The sequence below is a fragment of the Rhinatrema bivittatum genome, chromosome 8 (assembly GCF_901001135.1).
Source record: "Rhinatrema bivittatum chromosome 8, aRhiBiv1.1, whole genome shotgun sequence".
In the NCBI taxonomy this organism is placed as follows: domain Eukaryota; kingdom Metazoa; phylum Chordata; class Amphibia; order Gymnophiona; family Rhinatrematidae; genus Rhinatrema; species Rhinatrema bivittatum.
The window spans coordinates 205,373,257-205,389,810 of NC_042622.1; the positions used below are offsets into that span (position 1 = coordinate 205,373,257).

General features: G+C 44.3%; 1 protein-coding gene across 4 annotated transcripts in view; it reads right to left on the reverse strand.

Moving 5' to 3' along the window:
• The window catches only part of LOC115097153 (NADPH--cytochrome P450 reductase), a 174,300-nt gene that overhangs the window by 41,765 nt on the left and 115,981 nt on the right, over positions 1-16,554 (reverse strand). For 3 of the 4 annotated variants that reach the window (XM_029612705.1, XM_029612704.1, XM_029612703.1), the window contains exons 3-4: positions 5,349-5,397; positions 3,217-3,345 (exon numbers count right to left, since the gene is read on the reverse strand). In XM_029612705.1, the coding sequence (XP_029468565.1) occupies positions 3,217-3,345; positions 5,349-5,397 (178 nt within the window). Of the gene's footprint in view, positions 1-3,216; positions 3,346-5,348; positions 5,398-15,369; positions 15,432-16,554 lie in introns of those variants that run through there. The other variant, XM_029612706.1, reaches the window with a different exon arrangement.

Below are 16,554 nucleotides of genomic sequence, written 5' to 3' on the forward strand. Positions count from 1 at the left end.
TCTATATCATGACCTCTATTCTTACAGCTTCCTTTCCATCAGATCAGGTTTGATTTGTGTGCATAAATTCCTTTCAGGTATTTAAAAGTCTTTATCATATCTCATGTATCGCTTCTTCTCCAGGGCATACGTATTAAAAAGTCTTTCGGTGCAGACCCCATATCATTTTGGCTGCCTCACTGGACAACTTCATCCTATTCTTATGCTTTTTGAGTTTTGGTTTCCAAAACTGAACAAGTATGACTAGTGAGGCCTCACCAATGAGGGGCATTATCACTTTTTTCCTACTGGTTATGCTTCTCTCTATACAACCCAGCATCCCACTAAGCTTTCCTCATGGGATGACAGACAGGTAGACTAATGCCCATCATATGAGAATAGCCCCAGTCATAAAGAGGCCAGCAGGCACAGAGAGATGTGGTACACAGAAAAACCATAACTAGAATACATAATTATACCAGGTTAGGGTAGGGTAGGGTAGGAAGGAAGGAGTGGCACTTTATACAGTAAAACAGAAGGGGACAAGATTTGAAAGATATGGTTTCATTTCATTTTTAGTTTATAACAACCCAAGGCAGTTTACATTATAAAAATAATATTGCTCATCAAAAAATACAATACATCAAATGGAGGAAGTGCAAAAGTGGCATTGTAAGGGAGGCTAACGAGGCAAAAAACAGAATTGCTTAATATTTCGGCTCAGTGTTCACCGAGGAAAGGTCAGGAGCAGGACCACAGAAAATGGACACAAACAGGATTGGAAGGAAGGTAAACCTCACATGATTATCAGAAGACCATTTGTGAGGAGTTCACTAAACTAAAAGTAGATAAGGCGATGGGGGCCAGATGGGGTACATCCAAGGGTACTAAGGGAACTTGGAGAAGTTCTGGCAGCTCCACTGGCCGACTGTTTCAAAGCTTCTTCTCGGGTCGGGAGGAGCTCTGGAGGACTAGAGACAGCTGGAAGTAAGGAGGGAGGCTGGGAATTACAGGCAGACTCACTGCTCAGAGGGTAATGCAGTTTCTGGAATCTAAAGGATTACAAGGGCTGAGGCAGCACTGGTTCTGGGTGACCAGAGAACTGCATAAAAGGAGAGGGCTAGATGTAGAGTAACTTGGATTTCAGCAAAACCATTAATGCAGTTCCTGTCAGGAGACTTATAAATAAACTGAGCGCCCTTAGTATGAGCCCTAAAGTGATTGATTGGGTTAGAAGTTGGCTGTATGAGGCAATAAACAATGGCAAATGGAGAGTTGTCCACCTGGGGATAACGTCTCCAAATAAGGTTATTTTGCACCTTGACAGGAAGGAACCTCACTCATAAGCCAGGTTATGTTGAGGAGTCAGAGTGGCTGGCAGTCATCATTTAGGGATGCTCTGAAGCAGAATGACATCCCTGACTTATGTTAAATAGCCTAAGTCTAATCTAGCTTCGGTAAAGTGGCCTAATTATTTTATGAACCCGATTTATCTCCATCAAGTCTTGTGGAAACCTGTCGTCAGAGTTTCATCGGATGCCCCTTAGTTCTTGATTATAAAAAACACGGTAAAGTTTCACCATAGTTTTATATTCCCACATCATCTCTTTCATCCATTGTCTCACATTTTCTTTCCCTTACTTCTCCTCTGGGTCTGTTCTACAGTCTGTGGGTGGCCCAGCAGACTCAGCATGCACAGCTCGCAACTGCTGTTTGCTTCATTGCCTCAGATTTCTGGATTTTTTTTCAGTTTTATGCGGTTACACACAAAAAAAAACAAACAAAAAAAAACAACCTGCCATAGGGCTTAGCAGCAATGGTACCAGGATTTCTGACATCAAAACATTACCACCCTGGTTCATCTACTGCAACTTTTAAATTAAATTAGCTCCATTGCCTGCAGACACTTAGCAATTCCTCTCCTTCCTCAGTCAGTTAATCATCAAGTTACTTCGCATATCCATCTCCCAGAACTGTTTTCAAATCATGCAAGGTTTGCTTTAGAAGGCATTACGGCAGGCTCGCTCTTTTAAGTAGGCCTCGATTCCATGATCTTTTTCCAAGGTGCCTACTTAGTAAGACACAGCAGGGCTGTTTGCTCATGGGACATTACAGAACACCAATGGATCCTCTCGTTCAATCGGGCGAGAGGAATTGGCATCTACAAGGCATCGATATCCTACCCTGGTATTTTATTCATCTCTGCAAGTCTAGGAAGGGAAAGGAAAAAAAAACAAAAAACTATATTCCATAATCTGAAATCCATATTCTTTATTAGTCCCTAATGGGCTGAGACTCAGGGGAAATCCCATTTCTTCCACTAACATTCCTTGCGACCTTGGACAAGTCACTTTATCTCCTGTTACCTCGGGTACCCACTTAGACTGTAAGCTCTTTGGAGTAGGATCTTATCATGCCCAAATACTTATCAGCATTGCATACATCTAGTAACATTATTAAAAAAAGGAAAAGTATCATTATAAGGTAAAATAATCCCCGATACTGCAGCCCACTGGTACCAAAAACCAAAAGATTCTCCGGACATGCAAAAACCCGATGGCTGGACAGGTTCCTGGACTACCCAAATGTAATCCGTGCTTTTCTCCCATTGTGCGCCTCTGGGAGGGGGGAATCCTTGAAGGATGTTCTCAGCACCGAACCAGTCTTCTGCTCCCCTTGCGTTCTTTGAAGCAACAAGGTTGCAAGATCATTTTCTCCTAGTTTTAAGGAATTTACACTGGCTCCCAGTTGAGCAATGCATAACGTTTTAAATATTGTGTTTGGGGTATCGCACTTTAATTGGGAAGAGTCCAGTTTATTTGAAGAAGCATGTAATACAGCATACTCCATCACATTTCTTAAGGTCTGCAGGTCAACATTTACTAGCAAACCCTGGTGCCAGAGCTACACGTCTGAAAGAGACCAAATCGTTGGGCCTTTTCTTATGTTGCCTTTGGAGCTATGTTCACTGTCAGATTATAAAATGTTTTGGAAAGCCATAAAGACTCACCTATTTAATGACACTTTTAAAAAGTGTTTTATATGAGAAGTTTGGGTATGAGAATAGGGGGGTGTTTTGAAGTGTTTATATGTATTTGTTTTATGTTATGTTTATGTTGTAATCTGCTCAGAACAGAACTTGTAAATGGGTGGAATATAAAGTTTCTGTAAATACAAAAGTTACATAACCCCAGCACCATAAAACCCTTTAGCACTGTCAGAACATATGTTTTGTACCATTTCATACTCCTCAGGGTCAGCGGCCATGCCTCGCATGCCGTACCGATGGGCGTCTTTTGAAAGGCGGTTCGCAAATTCCTCTGCTGTTCCTGTTTGGGAGCCGTAAAATACCACAATGTTTTTCCCCTGCCAAAAAAAATATATATATATTTATTTATAACTTTTTTTAAATCAGAAAAGGCAGCAATTCTGAAGCTTTCAGCATCCTTACTCGTGCTCACTAATACACCTCATCATGCTGGAATATTCCATTTTCAAGAACCTAGAACACGCACGGAAGAAAGGCGCATGGTTTTTTGCTAGGCCCACAAGTATTGCTAAATAGGAAAAATAGCGCTTCATGGGTTCAGTAGATCCCCCGATGAAGGAGCAAAGAGAAAGACATTATACAGAGAGTAGCAAATCATCACAAAAAGTGGAGAAAAGGATTTGGAGCAGATGTTTAAAGTCAGCTGCCAGGCCCGGATTTAGGAATAAGCTACCTAGGCAACTACATCTGGTGCCAAATTTTGATAGGCCCTGGAGCGTCGCCGCCACTGCCTACGTCTGCTGCTGCTTTTCTTTCTTATGGCGCTGGCTCTGATGGCAGCAGCACAGGCCACCAAGGAAAATCAGCTCAGGGCTTTCCATTAAATAAATAAATAAATAAATTTTAAATCCATTAATAATAAATAATAAATAAATAAATTTTAAATCCATTAAATAAATAAATAAATAAATTTAAATAAATAAATAAATAAATTAACCTTTTGTGCCAATAGACCCATGTGGTGTACCATCCTTCTCACGGGTTTCCCTGGTAACAGGAAGTCCATACAGGAGGAAGGGGCAGAGCGCTACACGGTCCATCAGCACGAAAGGGCTATGAAAGGCCCCCTGCTGATTTTCTTTGTGGACTGTGCTGCAACTTAAAGAGAGAGCGGGGGTGCCCAAGAAGAGGATTTGGGCAGAATTATCCTCCCCCTCTCCCGCTGGAGTGAGGGGGAGGATAATTCCCCATCCCCCATTGCCTATGGGCATACACCAGCTTAATCCGGCCCTGGTAGCTGCCAATGAAATGAATATATTCAGAATATCTGAGTAATAAGCAGCAGGCTCCAGAGTCCCAGCATACAGGACCATTCTACCTGCAGTCCATTAAAATAAATAAATAAATAAATAAAAAAGGGCCTGGAAAACTTAATTCCATTTATTCAGCACATCAGGAAGACTTCAAACATTCCCGTGGAACACTGGCATCCTGTTCATTTTGCTCTATCGACCTCTGCAGAGCTGAGCTGAACACTGACATTTTGGTTACATTGCTCTCTATTGCCCCAATTTTTTAAATCTAGATATATGCGACTAGTCTGGTTTGAACCAGCCTGTAGTGGGCAATACCTCCCACCCTTGAATTTTACACATTGGATCCAACCTCATCCAGCAGGATCTTGCCCAAAATAAGCTCCATTAATATTATAACCCTTGTAATTGGGTTTTCCTCTGTGTTTTGCTTTTACTGCGGTAATTCCCAGTTCTGTCCTGGTGACAACCCACCCCAAGGCAGTCTCAGTGTGCAGGAGACAAACTGGCAAATATCAAGTCTCCAATGTATGCAAATTCATGATTGCGGACATCCTACGATTCTTACTGGCTGGGGGGGGGGCACCAGGACAGAACTGGAAACTCCTGTCAGACTCCCTTACTTCTTTCCAAGTGATCTGCATGCCAAGGTAAAATGAGATCACCACTGCGGGCATTTTGCAGCTGCTCTTTTGAGTTGTGTGCTACCAGAAGAGCCATAACAAAATGACAGTTCTCCAAGGCCCCCCCCCCCCCCCCCCCCCCCCCAACAGGTTGCATTTTCAAACGGGCCAAGGTCTCATGAATATTCATTCTGAACATCTGACTGGCTGGAGGTCACCAGGCCAAGTTTGAGAACCACTTGCTCATGGTGTCAGTTTCAAGCAAATCTGTGCTTAAATATGAAAAATTTAAACTGCGCAGAAATAAAAGACCCCTGAAAAGGCCTTAAATGCACAGAGGTCAGCAGCTGGTTTGGATTAGGATTTTAAGATTGGGTTTTAAAAATTTCTATTTGTGTGCGGAAGCTTGGGAGAGAGAGAAAAAAAAAAAAAGTTACAACTTACCGTTTTCTTCATCTTTTCCACAAAGCTACTGTCTCCGGCTGAAGAAGTCCTGAAAAAAAAAAAAACACACAAAAATTGTCATTAGCAGGCTAAAAGCCTCTATCAACAGCTTTACATACAAGTTCTACCTCGAGACTCTTCCTCTACTCCTCCAGTACTACCCTGGCAGCTTTTGACTATTCCCTTGGCACCACCTTTCCCACCAGCATCTAAACACTCGCACTTCTTTCCAGTTGCCGACTTTCCATCGCCAAGAAGTCACACTTGACATCTACAGACCTGGGAGGTTATCCTTTTCAGAAATACTGACACCTCAAACCTAGGAATGGCAATTTTGTTTTAAAAGAACATACAATTATCCACATGTCAACTCAATTAGTTTGTCTCCCCCACCCCCCCATTTATATTCCTCTTTTGTCATCTTAGCCAAGGTGACAAATTAATAAAGTCCATTTCCAAAAAGCAAGCCAATTTACTGGAAAAACAGTAGTTAAGCCAACTTTGGATAAAAAGTTGGAGACTTGATGACCAACCCACTTGCCTCACTAAAGTTTCAATCAAGCTGAAAGTCTTCGTTTTCTGGAAGCACAGAAAAAGCTTCCATTACCACCTTCCAAGGACTTTATTTTTAAAAAGCAACTTGCATGCACAAAACCAAATTTTGTATGCTCGTGGCGTTTTGAAAACCAATCAGGGGCTAATGTACGTAGGAGTATATGCGTAAATCAGTTTTGTGCATGCTTTTCTCTGGTTCAAGAGATACGGTCCAGGGGAGTGGAGCTGCAACTTTTGCATGTATACTTTTGGATTTTAAGAAGCACGCACCCAGGTTCTCTGACAGAAATCATGCACTGCTTGGAGCAAGTACTCTGCCACATAACCGAGGATTTTCAAAGCAAACTCATGCTTTGAAAATAGATGGTAAAGAAGGTCTGTCCAATGCACATGCAGACTTCACCGCTAGGCAGGCCATTATAAACCGTACCCTCTTAAATCAGCAGTTTCAGGGGGTCACCAGTACCAAAACTCCTTTTTGGATTCAATATACACATTCTTCCCTTTGCATTTCATTCCCGCCAGCATTCTGTGGTAAGAATAAAAAAAAAAAAAAAAATTCTCCCGCTGTGGTTGAAAAGCTCCAGTCTAATCAATCATCCTTCCAGCACGCATGGGGACTGTCCCGCAGCTGCCTGGCTTTTCCCCTTAGACTGAAGGAGCCTGGAACAATACACGGGAACAGAAACCAACAGTGTCCGTGAACGGGGAACAAACCCACCTCTGAAGCCAGAGCCACAATAGCGGGTGGGTGCAATGGCAGGGATTTATTTCAGGTTTACCGTTCTGAAGCACTCTTCTAAAGACTCTCAGAGCGATTTATATTAGCCGGGCTTATCCTGCCAGAGTTCAACAGATGTCAGTTCCGACTGATCTGCAAGCCCAAAGCAGCAGGAGGAAACTACCACTGGGCCAACAATAAGAAGATGACTTAGAAAAAAAATCATTTATGAGAGGGTTTTACAAAAACAATTGATGGACCATCTTTTAACTATCATAAGCTGACAAGAGTCCCACCGGGATTGGACTTTTTTCCTAGCAATGATCTGGAAAAACAGATAAAATAATACTCCACTGTTTACACTTGACAAATTACAATCTGTAAACCCTTCCCAGGATCCACCGGTCCCAAGAGAGCTTTGGATACCCTAGGTTAGCCAGGTCTCTGCCTAATGTTATTTCGGTATTGTAAGTGTGTACTGATCAACTCTGGATGCAAAAATAGACATGTGCAAGACACGTTAGACAAGGTAGGAACCAGGGGGGGGAAAAAAAAAAAAAGGGACCATGATAAGCTGGACACAGGGGAACCAACCAAGCAACAATTAAAGCGGCTTGCAAATTTACATATTCAACTTTAGGTTAAAAGCAAAAGGTCCACAATGCTATTCTTCCATTACATAAGGTCCGTCTCAGGTCATATATGAACAGAGTTTAGTTCTAGGTACATACCCTAGAAAGATATACCCCAGTACTGGAAAAATGTGCCCAAAAGACCACTAAACTAATAAATGGTCCCCTTAGCATTCCCTTTAACTAGGAAGTTAGGCAACTACAGCCTGCAAGGAAAACGTCCCCTCTAAAAGCTTAAGCAGCCCTGGAGGAAGGCTTAGCCCCCTAGCACTGACTGCTGGCAGCCAAAATGGCAGATCTAAACCTAGAAGACCTCATTTTGGCTTCCTAGACTTCCGCACATCTACAGCCGCAGCTTTGTGTGACTGAAGATGAGCCCCTTATAGGATTTCCTCTCCTTCCAAAAGGAAATCACTTCCAGATACATTAATGAATCCTAAAGGGATCTCGTGGGGGACTTTCAATCCCATCTCAAAACAGAAGCCAAGCAAGAAGGCAGTCTCTCAAGCTACAGGATGGTAAATTTCCATAACAGTTTACCAATGGAGGTAGCCATGGCCAGAACAGAAAACTGGCCGCATACTTCAAGAGAAAATCAGTGGCTCGGATGTAAATCTCTAAGGAAAAAAGGTACTGGTTGCCATACACGTCTTTAAAGAAAGTTTTATGCCAGCACTAGAACTGGCCAGAGTTGGGCTGGTCCATTGGCTTAGAATTGCATTCGATTCAGCTCCTTAATCCAAAACAGGGCTGGGGATGCTGCGGAGGTGGCATTCACAAGCCCCAGGGAGAGGGAAGGAGTCTCTGCCGTTGCTCATTTGTGAATTACTAGCCACAAATAGGGTGTAAACATGCCAGGTCTGTGGCATCTGACCAAGGACTATTATTATAATGGCTGGGAGAGACTGGCAGAGCGGAAGGGTGTTAGAAACTATTGGATTATTTCCCTCTTATTTTATAAATGAAGGTTCTTGTGTCGTAGCACAATAAGGGCCAGCTCAACTGGCAGCTCAATGGATAGGAGGAAACAGGCAGGTGAAAGGTGGGGGAGAACCACCTCTGTCTCCTCTACCCACTTCCCTTCTCCCCCCCCAAAAAAAAGGATTACCAGACTATAATTGTCCAGAAGCTTTGGTCTTTCCCAAGATCAAAGCAATAACCACAAGCCATTTGGTGGAAGGTTGGACGCAACAGACCTCTGTCTTCTTTCAAACCATAGACATACATATATAATCGTCATTAAAGTTGATGTCATAGCCATAAATTACTAGATGATCTCAGGCTACACAGCAGTCACCAGCACAAACCACACGATCAATACAGAACTAGCTAGACTCTGCCACATGTTAGTTAATTGTGACTTATTGGGCTCTAAGGCATTAAACAGAGATTAAAGTAGTATAATAATTTTTCTTCCTGTTTGGAGGGTTATTTGTCCCAAACTATCTTAGAACTTGATTTACGCTATAGAACAGATAATGAGCTAAGACTCAAATAAAAGGTCTGACAATTTATTTACAGGCATTTGATATTCTGCTGTTTCCTACAGATAGACCCAAGGTGGATTACCTAACCAATCAATTGGAAAGAGTCTCTAAAGAAAAACTGTCAATTAGATCACAGATCTGTAATTAATGCAACTGTGAATCATGGGGCGATTGCTTCCTAGAGTAAGGAGCCATTAAGGTAGGCAGGCTTTTTCTAAGAGAAGAATTATTATTATTCATTTTTAAAGGAGACCATCCGTGAGCTCTGTCGTTCTTGCTGCTTGCTTGCAGCTTGGGAAGGGTTCCCATTTTCCTTTCGTAATGAAATAACATAAGCTTTGGTTAGCCTGTGGGAAGGGAAAGGCTGCAGGAATGTGCAGAGCTCGTTCACTAGCCTATAATGAACTCAGAGTGAGGCTTCGATCTAGCCCAGCAGCCAGCAAAAAAAAAGTTCTCAGAGAAGCTCTAATGAATTTTGATACAAAGCAGGAAACGGACACTCCGACCAGAAAGCTTCATTAGTTGCCACCACTCATAAATCGAATGCATCCAACTTAAAGCGTATAAAACAGGGGAAGCAAATTTTTCAAAGCAGTTTTTTAAACTAGGTTCTTAAAGCAACCATCAATGTGAAATAGCCTAAAGTTAAAAACTTTTAAGGCAATGCGTGCTGCAAAGGATGCTTCTGATAGGAAACGTCACCTGCCAGCTGAAGAGAACTGCTCAAACTATAAGCTATCACCATACACAGTTCTATTTAAAAACAAAAAAGTAAAAAGCCAACATTTATAAAAGCAGCACTGTACGAAGGCGAAGTTCTTTTAGGCCTTGCTGAAGCCGAGAACACCCTACCTAAACCAACAGAAATCCTGGATCAGTTTGGAGCATTACCCAGATCCAAGATCTGAGAGTCCAATAAAAAGGACCTCGGACATGAAATTAAGTTGAATATCCACTGGAAGAAGGCGATTTTCAATTCAATTCCTTTGCTGTGCTTAAAATGGTGCTCTTTACCACCAGAGACGTCAGCCCAAAATGCAAGTAACCTTACATTTGCTCAGAGGTTTACCTGGACGGAGTGGAGGAGTTCCTCCCTACCCATGAACTGCTCTGTCTGTCCTGTTCTCCACTACCCACCCCTCCCCACCAAGATGCCATCAACTGGATCTGAAAAGAAACTCTACAAGATCAGAAGCCAGATCTCTAGGACCCATGCGTGCGTCGCAGCGTGCACGTTATAAAATACAATATCCGCATGCACATGCGCGCCTGATTTTATAAATCTGTGCACGCATGCGCCCCATTCGCACGCACAGGGGAGGATTTTTCAATTACACGCGTCACCACATGTGGCCTTTTTCCCAGTCCCCTCCAATTAAGGAGTGGACTGGGAGGGAACTTCCCTAACCCTGACCCTATCCTTCCTGCCTTCTCACCAACCCCTAAACTTATCCTACCTAGCCCCAATTATTTTTGTACTTTCTGCTCCTCTGGAACAGAAGTAAACTCCGTGCGTTGGCCAGGTGCCGGCGCACGCTTCCCCAGGCTGCATCTAATAGCGCTGTCACGGCCCATCCCCCCCCCCCCCCTTTCAGCAGGCCCGGCCCTTGTGCGTGTATCGGGGGGGGGGGTGTTACACATGTGGCTGGGCCCGTTCTAAAATGCACGCAGTGCGAGCAAGGCCCGGGCTTGCGTGTAACCTCCAATTTTACTGCAGGCAGGGCTTTGAAAATTCGGGCTCTAGGGAACTCAAGATTATTGGTAGGAGTTAAACAATCCTTCCCAGAAGTATGACAAGATTATAGGAATTCATGTTCTATGGCTTCTGACAGACAAGAAGCGAATGTCACAAAACAGGTTATGTTGTAGTCCGATCCCAAGAACACATCCCAAGCTTTAGGTTTTTAAATTGTGCATTGTTGCAACTGAATATATGCAAATGGGCTTGAGTAGGTTCTTAAGCCTAGCCAACTGACAATTAAGGGGCCGATGCAAAAAAGTGTGCCCAGCTTAGCGCGTGTTTTGGACACACTAGACTAACCCCTGATTAATAAGGGCATCAGCGCATCCAAACCAGCGAGTAGCTAATGGCGCTCGTCACATGTAAAGGCCATGTTGATGAGGCTATTAGCCATTACCCCACAATGCAAAAAATCCCCAAGACGCACTTTTTAACCTGTAAAATTTTACACCTATCTCGGAGCAGGCAAAGAGTCTTGCCACGCGTCAAGGGCTCAATCTAAAAACAAAAAATACTACTTTTCTGTGGATCCTCCTACTTTGTATCATCGCAATACTAACTAGGAGGAACTGCAGAAAGCAGCACCAGGCAAAATTGAAAAGGCTTGCCTTAGGGAAAAAAATGTTCTGGGCATACAATACACATACATAATATGCATGCTCCAGGCTGTGTACACTGTGCCGGTCAATTAGCTGCTCGTATGAGCATCCGTTTTCCTAACCTGCACACAGCCACCTCTCTGGGTGCCTGATGCCAAGAACGTGCTAGGGACGCATAATTCCCCCCTAGTGCGGCCTTTTTAATGCGGCAGTTCATTACGCGCCCAGGAGAGGTGGAACAGCGCGAGTTAGGGAAAAGGGCGCTTCATACGAGCACCCTTTTTTAGCACGTTTATATTGCATTGGCCTGGAAATGTCTCCCGTGAATGCAGAGCACTAAAAGAGAGCAGTAAATGCTCTCAAAAGGAGAACAACTTGTCACTTAAAAAAGCTGCCTTCTCACGAAGCTGCGCCCTCGATGCAGCGCGTGCTCTTACGATTGGAGAAAACGTGTACCATGAGCAAAATCACTGCCTTTAAATACCATAAACTTAACAGGTTTACTACTATTTGGCATCCATACATGAGATGGAGATATAATGATTCATCCTGCTTTTCATCATCATATCACCTCTAAGAGTTCAATATAATCTACAAGAACATTTTGCGCATTCCCATGTTTCACTATGCTTTTTTTAATGTGCTAAATCTGAAAGTGGACAAAGCCATGGGGCCTGATGGGATTCATCCAAGGATACTGAGGGAGCTCAGAGATGTGCTGGCGGGACTGCTGTGCGACCTGTTCAATAGATCCCTAGAAACGGGAGTGGTGCCGAGTGATTGGAGAAGAGCGGTGGTGGTCCCTCTTCACAAGAGTGGGAACAGAGAGGAGGCTGGTAACTACAGACCAGTTAGCCTCACTTCAGTGGTGGGAAAAGTAATGGAGTCACTGTTGAAAGAGAGAATAGTGAACTATCTACAGTCCGGAGAATTGATGGACCAGAGGCAGCATGGATTCACCAGAGGAAGATCCTGTCAGACAAATCTGATTGACTTTTTTGACTGGGTAACCAAGGAATTGGATAGAGGAAGAGCACTCGATATCATATACTTGGATTTCAGCAAAGCTTTTGATACGGTTCCGCACAGGAGACTGGTGAATAAAACGAGAAGCTTGGGAGTGAGTGCCGAGGTGGTGACCTGGATTGCAAATTGGTTGATGGACAGAAGACAACGTGTGATGGTAAATGGAACCTTCTCTGAAGAGAGAGCGGTTTTAAGTGGTGTACCGCAAGGATCGGTGTTGGGACCGGTCCTGTTCAATATCTTTGTGAGCGACATTGCGGACGGGACAGAAGGTAAGGTTTGTCTTTTTGCGGATGACACTAAGATCTGCAACAGAGTGGACACGCCGGAAGGAGTGGAGAGAATGAGACGGGATCTAAGGAAACTGGAAGAGTGGTCGAAGATATGGCAGCTGAGATTCAATGCCAAGAAGTGCAAAGTCATGCATATGGGGAGTGGAAATCCGAATGAACTGTATTCGATGGGGGGAGAAAGGCTGATGTGCACGGAGCAGGAGAGGGACCTTGGGGTGATGGTGTCTAATGATCTGAAGTCGGCGAAACAATGCGACAAGGCGATAGCTAAAGCCAGAAGAATGCTGGGCTGCATAGAGAGAGGAATATCGAGTAAGAAAAGGGAAGTGATTATTCCCTTGTACAGGTCCTTGGTGAGGCCTCACCTGGAGTACTGTGTTCAGTTCTGGAGACCGTACCTTCAAAAAGACAAAGACAAGATGGAGGCGGTACAGAGAAGGGCGACCAGGAAGGTGGAGGATCTTCATCGGATGACGTACGAGGAGAGATTGAAGAATCTAAATATGTACACCCTGGAGGAAAGGAGGAGCAGAGGTGATATGATACAGACTTTCAGATACTTGAAAGGTGTTAATGATCAAAAGACAACGACAAACCTTTTCTGAAGGAAAAAAATCAGCAGAACCAGGGGTCACGATTTGAAGCTCCAGGGAGGAAGATTCAGAACCAATGTCAGGAAGTATTTCTTCACGGAGAGGGTGGTGGATGCCTGGAATGCCCTTCCGGAGGATGTGGTGAAGACCAGAACTGTGAAGGACTTCAAAGGGGCGTGGGATAAACACTGTGGATCCATAAAGTCAAGAGGCTGCCAATGAAGAGTGGGTGACTCGCCAGAATGATGGCTACTGCCTGGAGTCAATACCCTTATTAAATAAACATACACAGGCTTACGGTGACTCCAACATCGCTCTAAGCTTCAACAGCAAGAGGAAATGTGGAAAAAAGGATTCACACTCACAAAGAGGGGAGTAGCTGGCTTGTTACGGCGGTTACTACCCCAAATCAAATAAGCCTGATACTTCACTTTCAATGCATATACAGCAAAGTTCTCTGATTCAACGGCAGGGGAGAAGAAAAACTGATACTTCACACATCCAGCAGAGCTCTCTGCTTCAACGGCAGGGGAGAAGAAAAGAGGGTTCGCACTCACAAAGCGGGGAGTAGCTGGCTTGTTACGGCGGTTACTACCCCAAACCAAATGTGCCTGATACTTCACTTTCGATGCACATCCAGCATGGCTCTCTGCTTCAACGGCATGGGAGAAGACTTATACGTCACACATATCCAGCATAGCTCCCTGCTTCAACGGCAGGGGAGAAGAAAAACAACCAATAAGGGCTAATAACATAGTCTGGGTAAAACAAATAAGCATGGGTGCAGCTTGCTTATTGCGGCGGCTACTACCCCTAACGAATCAAGCTAGATATTTCACTTGGATGCAGCTCCATCACTGCTCTCTACATTAAAGGTGGGGGTGGAAGGGAAATAGAACCAAGAGCTAAGAGAAACAGATAAGTATGAGAGAAAATATGTGTGAAGCTTGCTGGGCAGACTAGATGGGCCATTTGGTCTTCTTCTGCCGTCATTTCTATGTTTCTATGTTTTGGTATCAGGCAGCAGGGGAAGGGGGGGATATATGCGATTGAAATGTTTCTACTTGTCATACATATTTACATGTTGCCTCTTATGTGGCTGTATCTTTTTGACGGCAATAAAATTTACTAATTAAAAAAAAAGCTGCATTCTCTGAAATACGTGGCACAGTATACATGAAGACAAAAATGTGTTCTCTCCTGGTCAGTACTCCATTTCCTGCCTATAGGACAGCCAGGTAGCTAGAGGGTCAGCCTAATTAGATCCAACATGGGGGCAGTCGGGTGCTGGACACCAGGAAGAACAGCTGGAAACCACAGGATGGGCTTCTTCCATTTGAAAACATACAGCAAGCACTATTTCATCCTTTTTAAGTTTAACTGGATTACTGTTTCCCTTTAATCATCAAGCTGGGCCGATATGAGCTAGGTATCCTAGAGGAAACCTCAGAGAAGTGGCCATCGGAGAGGCCCTATACAGTGAGATCCATGCTGAGCTCCGTGCCATGGAATTTCCTGATATTGTGAACACTTCCTGATGTGGTTTCCTTCCTGCATGTGAGTGAGTGCAGACCCAACACTAGTGAACCCCGGTCGCCCCAATGCCAAACTGTGCCTTGGAACCTGTATTTAGAAATCACGCAGTAAACCGTGCAACACTGCCAACGTGCAAGACAGAAGCGATGCGATTGTCTGGTATGTTCTTTACTTGATACAGCATGACTGCATGCTATAGCAAGGAAGGACTCAAGTCTATGCAGCACACATCCATTCTGGTTTCCACTGTCTTTTCTAGATTTTTTTCTTGAAGAAGGAAAAAAAAAAAAAAAAAAGTTTACTGCTCCTACCCACCCCCTCCATACCTCTCTCTCTGCTTCCCTCCTCTGACTGCCTACCCAAGTGAACCCCGTTCTAAAGACATTCAGCTTTTCAGATGAGGGACTGAGCAATAAAAAAAAAAACACCCTTGTCCCCTGCACCCGCCAAGCCTCCCGAGCTGCAGGCAGCAGAATGTTATAGTTCAGAGGCAGAAAGGAAAGCTAAACTCTCAGGGCAGGTTTGATTTCTGGTGAGAGGATAAAGCTTCCCCATGCTAAGCAGGGCTGCTCTCCGAACAAGGCACATTATGAAACTCACAAGTGCTTGGCTCTCAGAACAGCCTTGTAGAGAGCCCGCCGCACTGCAAAGTTAAACTTACATCCCACGCCGGCCATCCAGCAGAGCCCCTCGCTCCTCCAATGACACACACATGGAGCTTTTAATAATGAATACCACACACGGGATATATAATCCAGTTAATGAAACTTGGGCGGAACTTCAGCTACAGACCGAGGAAGACTTGTAACTCATGTCATACGGCTCGTGTTTCACTAACCTTCTCACAGCCGGATCCTCTTGTGGCACAGAGTAGATACACCCCATATTTAAGAGAAATGAAATAACCCCCCTAACTTGTTTCTTTTTAAAAGCAACAAACATTGGAGCTCTGAATCTCTGCTGCAGAATGGGGGGGGTGTCTAAGTCCAGCTGTAAGGAAAGGTGCCCCTAGGCCTCGCCATGCCTCTCCTCTCTCAGTTACGAGCCGGCTTCTTGGCGCTCTTCACTTCACAGAAGAAGGGTCGGCAAGCCATATCCCCCCCCCCCCATATGAGACTCATCACAGCAACGGCAGCCCCTTGGTTCTTTTAGGGTTTCCTTCCCCAGTTAATACGCTTTGAGAGTGCTGAGCGGATCCAGCCGTTCCGGAGGAACTGCAACATCTGGCAGCAGAAAGGAATTGGAAGGCAAGAATGAAACCTCCCAGGATCCTCTGCCGCTTCCCACCCTCCCCTCTTCATCCCATATGGAACAAGGCAAGGAAAGGGGGGGGGGAGAAGAGGAAAAAAAAAAAGTTCCTCCCCCCTTTATTCCGGATGCCTTGGCAACACTTTCCTTCTCTTTTTTTTTTTTCCTCTCTGTAGGAAACCATGCAGGGTGGCTGAAGCTATTGCAAACACAGCTGAGGCAGCGCGCTGAGGGTTGCTATGGAAGCACTAGCCCTCCTAAAAGGAAGGCGTCCGGCAATCACAGCGGCCCGCTTCTCTTCAAGACTACATCCAACTCAACTAGAGACGGCAGAGGGTCGGCAAACCAGATTTACGGACGTGCGAGTCAAAGCCATAAAGCAAGAGAGACAGAAAATAAGACACCAGAGTTAAGAGAAGTTGGGAGGACAAGATCAAAAAAACTTAAGGGGGGGAGTCAATAACTCATCTTATATTTTGTGTGGCGTCTTCCTTAGACATAGAACTACATCATCCAAACAACATATCAAAAATGCAAAGAAATACTTGACACAAAAGGAAGAGAGGTTAAGGGCATTAGACCAGAATCAATATGAGAAAGCCGAAAGTAACCGGGTAGAGGACAGACAACAAAAGGTTGAAAGATGCCAGTTTTGACTACCAAGATCCCCCTTCTCATGCAAATTGTAAAAAGGTTGCATCACTATCCAACCATTCAGCCGGGTTCAACCGAATAAAAAAACGTTAAATTCCCGGTGTCCTAAAAGAGAAACTAT